Source organism: Echinops telfairi, unplaced genomic scaffold, assembly GCF_000313985.2.
Source record: "Echinops telfairi isolate 266 unplaced genomic scaffold, ASM31398v2 ScPeMD7_16;HRSCAF=60, whole genome shotgun sequence".
NCBI lineage: Eukaryota > Metazoa > Chordata > Mammalia > Afrosoricida > Tenrecidae > Echinops > Echinops telfairi.
In genome coordinates, this window is record NW_022103913.1 from 6439416 (window position 1) to 6451259 (window position 11844).

General features: G+C 48.1%; 1 protein-coding gene across 1 annotated transcript in view; it reads right to left on the reverse strand.

The window, feature by feature from the left end:
• CLSTN2 (calsyntenin 2) overlaps positions 1-11844 on the reverse strand; it is a 444992-nt gene that overhangs the window by 131714 nt on the left and 301434 nt on the right. The window contains exon 6 of the mRNA XM_004712113.2: positions 4027-4212. Within this exon, the coding sequence (XP_004712170.1) occupies positions 4027-4212 (186 nt within the window). The remainder of the gene's footprint in view (positions 1-4026; positions 4213-11844) is intronic.

Genomic DNA, 11844 nt, shown 5'->3' on the forward strand with positions numbered 1-11844 from the left:
TTGAGAACATTTATGCACGGGACGATCTTCACAGCTCAAATGACAGGGAGTAAGTGGTTTCTGTCCTTTGTTCATGGAAGGCCAGACAAGGCCTTACTAGGACAATTAACTAGCCCATCTTCCCAATTGTTCCTCGCCCTGTGTCCATCTGGACTGGTCAACGGGTGCTCTGATGCTGTTCATGGCCAAGTCATGGGCTCTCTGACCAAACACATTGAAGAAAACCAGTCCAGGTGGATTGGGAGATCTTTCTAATTGTGTTATCTTCCACAAATGCACTGAGGTGATTTCTCCCTCCCCGAGTTGCTATGGTTTCATTTTTTTAAATTCAAATACATACAGTATTCATAGATTGATGGGTGGATGGGTGGATGGGTGGATGGATGGGTGGATGGATGGGTGGATGGGTGGATGGATGGGTGGATGGATGGATGGGTGGGTGAAAGCATGAATGGATGATCACTTGCCTGAATCCTTCATGAGAAATTTGCTGGGCTCACAGACTGTGAGTCCTGGGCACAACTTAATGTCCAGTGAGCTGAATGGCTCTGACAGTTCAGCAATTTGGTTCTACTGCATGCTCCCACTCTGCGACCTGTCCTTCGACAGAAGCTGCCCCTCGAGTTCTTGCCTGCACACACAAAGAAGCTGACCTGGGCATCGCGCGCAGGAGGTGCTGTCTAGCTCTGCAGCTCTCTAGAGGACCAGCCCCTGGCCTTGTACCATGAAGGGCATGTGTATCACAAGTACTTTTCTATTTACTGTAATATGTAGTGGCAGAGGGTCACTGAAGCCAGTCTTTCCTCGGACCGCGGTAAATGTCAAATTCAATGTGGCCAAGAGGTCTCACTGAGGGCTTTGTCCATTTCATACTCAAGACAGTGTGTGACACCGCGCCTCTGGTGAGCCCACGATTCTGCTCTCAGATGGAAGGGCCTTTCATCTGAAGCTCCGACTTCAGAGCAAGTGGTAAGGAGTTGGTCCAACGTCTCCAGGAAGCCGGGCTTTATGTACAGCGAGTATGAGGGGAGACCGACCGTCTTACTCTCTGTCTGAAGTTGACACAAGGTCAGGGCCCCTGTCTCCTTTGTTTCAGGACCAAATGAAAGTATCTCAGTGCCTAACATCTCAGGAAGCAATATGTTTGATCTTCAGTGCTTCACTGGGCCCAAAGAGGCTATTTCAGGTGCTGCTGCACCTGCTTAGGTCCTTTCTGATCTGCCAATATTGTTCTTCATTCGCGGCAATCGAGTTGATGCCAACTCACTGTGACCCAGTGGGACAGGGTAGTAGAACTGCTGCTACGAGTTTCCAAGAGTGTAACTCTTCACGAGAGTAGAAAGCCCCGTCTACTTCTCCTTGGAAAACGATTTCATCACTGCTTCTGATAGAGACTCCGTTGCAGATGTAGGAAGCCGGAGGGCAGGAAAGAGATATCAACGATTCTCTAGGGAGACACCCCTGCCTAGGCCACTGCATCTTCATTGAAGAACATTCCAAAATTCAACATACCAGAGAAGCACCACAGGAGTCAAGCCCTGGCGGACACGAGATGGCAGCAGATCCTGACTGAAGCTAGCAGTTTGGAAAGGGGAAGGAGTAGAGGAAGAGGACGAGGAAGCATTTACGGGAAACTAGCACGAGACTGTCAGGCATGGGGACCTTATACCCTGAACAGCAGGGGCAGAGCCTCAGGGAGAAGTGGGAGACAAGGAAGAATCAGCAGGGTGGAAACAGACCCTGGAGAGAGAGTGATGACTCACGCTCGAGTTTGGTATCCACACCTGAGTGCTTGACAGGGCACTATCTTCATCACCCCCTACATGCACTCGCTCCGAGATCCCTAGTCTTGGTTGGTCGCACCCAGGACCAGTTAGATGCTTCTGTTGAAGTCTTTGTGTTGTTAGTTGTTGTCAAGCTGTTCAAATAGATGGTGTCCCTGTATGGGACAGAACAAAATGCTGCCCAGTCACGAGCCATCTCCACGATTGGTTGTAGATAGGGGCCCTGGTATCCATAGGGTTTTCATTGGCTCTTTAGGGGAAGTGGGCCGCCAGGTCTTTCTTCCTACTACTCCTTAGTCTAGACGTTCCACTGAAATGGATTCGGCATCCTAGCAACCCACAAGCCTTCACTGACAGAGGGTGGCGTCCAATGAGCACGGGGTGGGTTGGCCTGCGATCCCGCCCCTGGCTCCCTGGGGGAAGGTGAAAGTTCTATCAGAGGACCGTCAATTTCCCAAATCCCTTCTTTCTCCCTCCTGACAGTTCATCAATCATTGAATCTTGCTGAATTTCCCTCCTAAATCTGTGTTACATTCATCCCCACTGTCACTGCCCTGATTCAGAACTCATTATCTCTTGCTTAGACAATTGCAATAATGTCCTAATTGGTCTCTCTGTTTCCATCTAAAGTCAATAAAGATTTTAGGAAGAAAATAATAATGAATGCTTAGGCTTGAAGTGGTATTATGCTACCCTAGGAGGAAAGCCCAGCAAGCAGCATTTCTAGCCTCCACTAGAAACACAGAGATGCCCCGAGGAAGGAGGGACTCCAGCTCCGACCCCATGTGGGAAATGAGCCAGCCTGCATCTCCCTTGGAGTCTGGAGAGAGCCAGGGGCTCCGAAGAGCCATCACATCTGAGCACCAGGTTCCCATCGGAGTCTCCTTTCCTTACCTCCGCTCTTTTCTCTGGGCCCTCCCTCAGTGGAGTTCCAGGATTGGTGCCCTAACATGGAGACAGGAGGGGTCCTGCCTGTCACAGTGTCCCAGGAGTGCAGCATGCTACCATGTCTTCTACCAGAGAGAAACGTAGGCATTTCTCATTCAAGAAATGGGTTCCGCCATCTCCCGCTGCACCAGATACGGTCGCATCTTGGGTGAAACTGCTCTCCCGATGGGATTAACCTGTCTTCCTGCAGGCGCGGCTGGCAGCCAGATGGAATGAGCTCTGTCAACACCCCAGATGGAATTTTACTCTCAGTTTTTTTCCTCGGAAAATCCTTCTCACCCTCCCGATCTCCCTGTCTCTCTCCTGCCACATCCAAAATCAAATCACAAGCCTGCCCTTGGGCCCATCTGATCTTTCACAAGCTGATTCCATCATCTCCTCCTAACCCCGAGGAGCTCAGGAAATGACTGGAACTCACGGTGGCGCGGGGTCGAGTTGACTTATAATTCAGCTACCGGAGGAGCAAAGTGGGCCAGTACTCATTTGGAGCCCGACGCTGCCTTCGGTACTGTTTCCACAAAGACAGGGAAAGAGAGAAGTGGAAGCTGTTTTCTCGGTATCGCTGGTCCTTTATGTCCAGTTTTGCAAACATGTTTGGAATTCTGAAGCTACAGTGTTTCCTACAATCTACGGCACCTTCCCGGGACCTGGGTTTCCACAGGCCTTCCTTGAGAGCCTGGTGACATGATCAATGGGGCACGGTAATGTCCTCAGGGTTTATCTCACATTCAGCCCTAGAATTGTCTCCTGGTTCTTCGGACAAGCTGTGTGGGTGACAGTGTTTGTATGAGGCAATGCTGAGGGAGGAGACTTGCTCCAAAGGCAGTAGTAGGGGGACCTGATGGAGGCCACACTGGGCAACCCACAGTGCCCCTTTGTGACTGGGGAGACAGACTCGTATTTAATTGGGGTACCATCTCAAAGTCCATTGACGGGGAGCTGCCTCTCTCCTGTGAAGGGAGATGCTCTTCACAAGCCCCACCTCCCAAACACCCCGAGCTCTTCTCCCCAGTTCTGGGCAGCAGGGCCAGCTTCACAGGGCCGTGATTGTGCACCTGTCTAAGACACTGTGTGTAGCTCCGGGTCCCACTTGGGCGAATGCTCTGCTGTCGCCATCTGGACATTATCTCGTTCTCATTGAGATGTTCTACATGTTCATCTTATACTTGGTCCTATGAATTATATGGCTCGTCTTACGGAAAGGAGGTCAAATGCTCCCCAAGAACTCCTATTTTATTTGTGTATATCTTTGGTAAGCAAATGATTAAAAAAGAACAAAATGCAGACAACTCACCGCAGAGTTTCTGAAGGGATTTCTCGGAGTGGGCTTCTCTGTCACAGCCTTTTCCAATGGAGCTGGTCTGCAGCTCGGTGGTGATCTGGATGGAGGACACGGGCCCATCACATGTCTCCAGACGGACGCTGGGAAACAGGGGCAGGCTCCCTGAACCAGGCTGATATTCAATCCTTTTGGTCCAGTCTGAACAAATAAAAAAAAAAAAGAAATATTTTAAAATAAAGCATGTGACACTAAAGTTATCAGAAACAGAGGGTAAAAAAATAGACAAATTGGACTCCATAAAAATGAAAAACCTTTAGAAAAATGTCTTTAGGAACAATCTATTTGATAAAGGTTAATGGACAGACTATATAAACAATTTCCTACCAATCAACAAAAGGGCAAACAATCCAATCGAAAGATGGGCGAGTGACTTGGATAGACATTACTCTAAAGAAGATGTACAAATAGCCAATAATCACCTGAGCAGATATTCAATGCCATTAGTCACCAAGGAAATGCAATCAAAGCCATAAAAAGAAGCCACTTCCCTTCCACTAGGTTGCTACCACCCACGCTGGATGCTCTCCCCCTGGCGTGCCAACGGTCAGCAGGATAACCAGAGTGGACAGGCTGCTGTGGCGCTTCCTGATGAAGACGGAGTAGGAAAAAAGCCTTAATGAGTTGTTTCTCAAAATGATCCAGTGGAAGAAGATCTGTGGATCACAGCCAATATTTTCCAAGCCAGCCCTGAGAGACGAGGCCCCCGGGTTTGGAAGGCCCTCAAAGTACATCGAGGGAAGAGCTGCTTTCCAAGGTCGAGTTGACTGCCACGAGGCAGATGAAAGAAAACCTTTGGGACCTGCCTCTGGCGAAGTGGATGACTCAACATGAGAAATAACAAGGCACACAAGTCACCGCAATGGACCCAAACATAAAGATGATGATGATGCAGGACCCGGAAACGCGTCTTTTCCTTTGTTCCTTTCCTTTTATGTGTCACTGATGGAATCGCGAGTCCCATGCCTCCGCGCCCTTTCCCCCTGCAGCCCTGTGATTCTTATTGCCGGCAAGCTCTTGCCTGGTGCTATGATTTTTAGGAACACATATAACTTGTCACAAAACAAAAGAGCACCGTCGTCCTAGGAGTGCGTGAGGTTACGAGGGGCCGTGTGAGGAGTCTTTCTCAAACATCCAGGACACGGCCTCCCTTAAGCAGAGATGATGATCCTGTCACTGCTTTGTGGTGGCAAATAAATTTAGAGATAATAAAGTGATGGAGAGGAACAGAATCATAATAAAAATGGAACTACCCAAGAACAGAGCAATCAGCAAAAATAGACACAAAGAGTGAGCACACACATAAATTGATTGATACAATAACAGCCGCAATTGAAAATCAGACCCAATTCAAGGCAACCCTCATGGGGACTGACAGCGCTGTCCCACTGTCAACAGTGAGCGCTGCACAGCTTTGCCGGAGAGGAGCTGGGCCGCATCCCTGAGTCAGACATAAGGACAGAAGATGAATTTGTAGCATCAATAAACATGAGTTATGGACACTATTAGTTTATGAATCCCAAATGTTTGTCTCACAGAACACTGTTAGAAATAGACTTTGCTAAAGTAAAAATGAAAATCTATGGCATTCCTGTGTTCAGCCATGAGCAGCCCAGAAAGCTCCCCCTTTAGGGATCGGTCTGAAGAGGTGAGGGGACCTTCATAAGGATAGCTCTCAGCATGGCCAATACCCGTTTCCTTGTAGAGAACTGGCCTTGATCACAGAGAAAGTCTCTCCTTCCCCGGCGGCTTATGGGAGGTAATCTCAAGGTCCCTGGAATGCTATGCCAGCTAAGATTGTCTTTGTTTGCCTGGGGTCTAAGGTCACAGTGGCAGTCTACCAATGTGATGTAGGGTAGAAGCTGGTCATACACACACACACACACACACACACACACACACACACACACACACACACTGTGTTAGGGTGGGGCTGGTCATGCCAGAAAGGCCAACCATGTGAGTTACGCTGCGGCCTTTGGATCACCAGGTTTCCATCGACATGATCAATCCGGTGGTAAACCAACCACGTCTACATAATGGAACCCCAGTAAAAACTCTGAGCACTGAGGCTCAGGTGAGCTCTCCTGCTTGCTCACATGGATCCTGGGAAAGTAACACATCCTACTCCATCCAGCGAGAACAATGGACGCTCTGTGTTTCAGATTGCTCCTGGATTGGCCCTGGTCTATTTCCCTTGGCTGGTTTTAATCTGCATCTTTGTGCTGTAATTCAACTATGAGGACAACCATTTGGGGGGCGGGAGGTAGAGTTCTATGAATCCTTTAGTAAAGTGATGGGTTAAAGGGTAGGTTCACGAACCCCCAAACTTTGGCTTGGTCCACACAGAGAGGGATCTCATGGAGACCAGCATACCCTCTCACTGTTGGGCTAACTTGCAATTGGCCCGAACGGCTCGCCGCAAGACTGTGGGGAGCACTGGGCTGAAGATGGGGTGAGACACTTTCATTCCCTGAGCAACTGTTTCCCTGAGGGTTTGTGTGCGGCAGGCCAGCCGTGAGCCAGTCAGGAAAGGCATGGGGAGGAGCAGGGCTGACAATAAACACGGGCTGTACCTCCTGAGAGAAGAGGTGGCACCAGGGACAATGTCGAAGATGGAGGGGCTCTGGTAGAGGGGGGACCTCCTCATTGATCTATTTTGGCATTTAACCATGATGAGAAGCTCCACTCCAGATGTTTTTACAAAGGAGAGCAAAGAAATAAAGAAATCAGGAAAAGACACCTCAGTGGAGGCCCAGCCTTAGTAAACATCACTCTCCTTCCGGCATCGTGGCTTTTGACCAGGTGGGCAGACATCAGGGCCTAAGGAGCTGTGGGCGCATCACGTCGCCAGGCACTTGGCTTTGGCCGGTTTATGAGGAGCAGGGGAAATGGCAACTGTGTAGTAAACGGGATCGATGAAACTTTCTGAGTGCAGTGTCCTTGAGGAAACGGGCAGTGCTTGGGCTGGGTCCGGGTGCGGACCAAGAGAGCCAATGGCAAATCATCAAAGTCAGTCTGTGCCATCTGAAATGTCTACTCAGCCTCATTCCCTGGGAAGTAGGACAGCCTGGTGCTGAAAAGTGCTGTGTCTGATTTTGGTGCAAATTTTAAAAATAAATCAATAAACAAGCAAACTCAAACTCACTGACATGGAGTTGATTTCAACTTAGTGCACGTGGGTTAAGATTTGAGCCCTAATACATACTATATAACGTTAGGCAAGTAAGTCACTTACGGCCCCCATCATGGTTTCCTCTTACTTAAATGAGTACCCAGGATTGGGGAGGGATTAAATGCCAAGTCTGTTTAGCACAGACTACAAGGTAAGTGCATGATGGATGTTTTGTTGTTCACTTAGCTCTCGATTCGGTAGTATTTATTGCAGGACCCTTAGCAGGTGCCAGGAGCTCCTAAGTGAGCAAACTGCTAATGTGCAATCTGGCGAACAGTCGGAGGTTACGTCCACCCAGAGATGTGTCCGAAGAAATCCACTTCTAGATGTCCAGCCGCTGAAAGCCCGACGAGGCGCTTGGTCCGCTCTGATGCACATGGAGTGGCCGAGTGTGGAGGCTGACCCGACAGCAACTGCTTCTGGGTTGGTGTTTTCCACAAGGTGCCAAGCACGTTGACCTCTGCTCACCCAGAGAGGGTGCTGCCATCTGAATTGCACAGAGGAGGAAACCGTGACTGAGAGTCGGTGACCTTCTCAAGGCCACACAACTCTCTGTGTGACAAAAGCCCTGTGGCTCTGGGGGTTTGCCAGAAGAGGACCAGCATCTCTCTTACAGATTCATTTCTGATACTCTGCATCCACTGATGTCTAAAAGATCACCCTTCATGTTGGCAGAGGATTAGTGAGTGACTGACTGTGAGAGCAACTGGTGGGTGCTGGGGGTTGCTTCGATGGAGCTTGGATGGTACTGTGACCTTGGCATTGGGCGGCTAATCCACAGGAACACGAAGAGGCTGTCTGTTCCCTAAAGATTTACCCTTAGAAGACCTAGTATAGCAGCGGTTCTCAACCTATGGGTCGAACGACCCTTTCACAGGGGTCACCCGATTCATAACAGTAGCAACAGTACAGTGATGAAGTAGCAACAAAAATAATTTTATGGTTGGGGGGGGGTCACCACAACATGAGGAACTGTATTAAAGGGTCGTGGCATTAGGAAGGTTGAGAACCACTGTATTATAGGGCTTCTATGGGTTCAAATCAACTCAGTGACAGTAGCCAGGGGTTGCTTTGAGACCAAAGATGGAGAGATCTGGCCTTGGGTGCCAGGTGGCCCCTGCAAAGTAGTTGTCAGCTCGGCGTCATCTACGATCAGCTGCCTTGTTGCTGATTCTTTTTTGTTTTGTATTCATTATTTTGAAAAACCATTTTATTGGGGACTCGTACAACGCTTACCACAATCCATACATCCATCTATTGTGTCCGGCGCATTTGTACATCTGTTGCCATTATCATTTTCAAACCATTTTCTTTCTACTTGGGCCCTTCGTATCGGCCCCCTGCCCCACTGGAGTTGGTTCTGACTCACGGTAACCCACGTAGGTAAGTGGAAGGGGCTTATACAGGGGTTTCCATGTGCTCCAGAGGGTTTACGAAGGCTGAGTTTTCTGAAACAGACGGCCAAGTCTTTCTTCCATGGTGTTGCTGGGTGGACTTGCAGGACCAGCCTTGCCGTTAGTATGTTGGCTTTTGAGTAAACCTGTCTCTGACATTAGTGGACGGCTGCAGACAGTCTCTAGGGATACCCTTATCTTAGTCTCCTTAGGGTGCCTTCAATGAAAAGGTCCAATCCAACAGCACCTTCTGAGGAGAACTGCTGAGCCAGTTGAATTCAAGGCAAAGAGGTCAGCTCAGAAAATTATAATGACTGCTTTGAGGATTCCAAAGGGCTGATCTCGATCATTTCTTTGAAATACATGGGATGATCATTCAGGCTTATTATGAAGAGTTTTTGGTTTTTTTTTACTGAAAACTCATTGTGGGAAGAAGGCCAGGAAAGTGGTACCCAGGAATTGTTTTTTCATCCTGCCAATGCACCTGCTCATTCTTGGAGGGCAGCAGGGCTGTCCTATGAGAAGTTCATTGAGGAATGAAATTTACCCTACAGGGCTGATCTTCTTCCTTCAGGCTTCCTGTTGTCCCCCAAACTCCTAGGACATTTCACAGGGGCACAATTTGAGTCCCTTGAGGCTGCCCAAACTGCCATTTTGATGTGGCAAAGATCAAAAAGCACAGAATTTTTCAGGGAGGGGTTAGAGAGACAGAAATGCTGCCCTCAGAAGTGTGTAGACCTGGATGGTACATATGTCGAGAAGCAATAGCTTTGCCTTTTAAAATACTTTTATTTAATAATGATTTCTATAATTTTGTAGCAATATGTTTTGGGTTTCCGATGTACGAGGCCATTACAACTTCTCGTGGGTTTGTCATGAGGTTTAAAAGAGACAAGACATACCAAAGGCCTCACGATAGCGACATTCCACTGCTCCATTTACTAACTGCCCAAACTGCTCAACAACAAAATCCTTTCCATTTATAAACAGCCTATTGTTATTAGGTGTCCTCAAATAGCTTCCTACTTACAGCTGCCTGATGTACAACAGAAATTGCTGCCTAGACCTGCCCCGTCCTGACAATCGTTCCTGTGTAGATCCAGCTTGTAGAGACTAATTTAGTGATCGTGGCTCGATCCATTTCCCCTTCAGCGAAGAAGAAGGCGGCAGATTCTGTTTTAATATCCAAGCCTACATTACACCCTAAGTATTCCAGAAAATGCTAACATTGGATGCTACTGGGATTTGGGCTCATTCTCTGTGGATTAAGGATTTAGAAACATGATGATTTTATTTTAACTCCAGTTAAATTTGGGGAACATATGGTTTCTTATCAGGAGAATATTAATCACTTAGAACTTTCAAAGTAGATGCCTGGAGGTGGGAGAAAAGCTAATCCTAGACGTCTGGAAAACACAGGCTTTGGGGTCCCTGGGAACCCAAGAAATGCAGGGCAATTGTTCCATTTTCTAGGCAGACCGTGTGATGCCAGGAGACAGAGGCACAGCAAAGACCCCCTTCTTTTAACTGCGTGCTCAGGCGCCTCCAGCTCCTGGATGGCACCTCATGCAGCGATTTCCCCCAATTCCACCCCAAGCAGCGATTTCGTCCCAGCCCCTGGAAGCTGGGACGGCGGTAGTAACCATGTCGATTTATGTATTGAGTACTACTGTGTACTGGAGGAGCCCTTGGCATGGAGGTAGAGGAGGATATGCACAGCCCTTCACTCAAAGAAGCTCTCAGTGCAGGGCACTGTCAGTTAAACTTAGCCTTACGGTACACAGAGGGACTAAGAACAGGCCCCAGGACCAGACCCCTGATCCAGTCCATTCTAATGCATAGCAACCCTACAGTAACAGCTCCCCAGGTTCTAAATGTTCATGGGAACAGGCAGCCTCATCTTTCTCCCTTGGAGTGGCTGATGGTTTTGAACTGCTGACCTTGTAGTTAACAGCCCAGCATGTAATCTACTACACCACCAGGACAGAGAGGAGGGTGAAGTTGATATCCTGGTGGTGCAGTGGGTTGTGCCTGGAGTTGCTAGCTTCAGGATGAGCAGTTCAAACCCGCTAAGCACTCCAAGGGAGAACGATGAGGCTATCTGTACCTGTTAAGATTTACAGGCTCAGAAACCCACAGGGGTAGTTCTCCCTTGTCATACAGGTTCAACTTGATTGCAGTGAATGAGTTTGAGGGAGATGTGACAAGACCTCTTAGAATTGCCAGAGGGCAGCAGAGAATCCAGGATGTCTCCACCAAGGCCTCTCCTGTGAGGGCAGAACTCAGGAAGGTGCTGCTTATATGGGAAATATAAATATAAACCATTCTTTCCCCATTCCTCCTCCACACACACACCTGTCCCTGGAGAAGGGTCTCAGAGGTTTCACTGTGAGATGAAGTCAGGAGGGGATTGGGGGCCCAGATTACAAGGACCTTGAGTGCTGGGCCAGCAAGTAGACCCTTATATAAAGACTGTTGCAGGCCTTTGGGGAAGGGCATGAGGGAAGCTGACCTGGGAGGTTTGTCTGTTCCCTCTTCTCCTATGAGCCCGGTGGGGTGGCAGTCCAGCAGCCAGCTGCTGACCGAAAGAAAGGCTGGTGGTGAACCTGCCCGTCACTCTGCAGGAGACAGAGGTGACCATTTGCCTCTGTATGCATTACTACACCCACTGCAACTAAGTAAACTCTAGGCATAGTGACACGATCAGCACCTGGTAGCATGGAGTAGATCAGGTCTGCAGGGTTTTTGAGACTGTAAACCTTTTCTTTCTTGCTTTTCTTAAGGTTTATAGCAATATAATGGATGCATGTAGTTATCATGACATTTCTTTATGCTTACAAATGATTTGACTACTCACACAAAAGTGTAAAACAAAAGAACATGTAATTCTAAAGGGATACAAATTGATAATTTTTTAAAGAGAGCAGGATATACTAACATATCCCCAATTAGTTTAAAAAAACATTTTATTGGGGGCGCTTACAGTTCTGATAACAAGTCATACACCCATTGTGTCAAGCACATTTGTACATGTTGCCATCATCCTTTTAAAAACATTTTCTTTCCACTTGAACCCTTGGTATCAGCTCCTCATTTTTTCCCTCCCACCCTCACTCATGAACTCTTGGTAATTTATAAATTATTATTATTTTCATATCTTTCACTGACTGTTGTCTCCCTTCACCCATGTTTCTGTTGTTCACC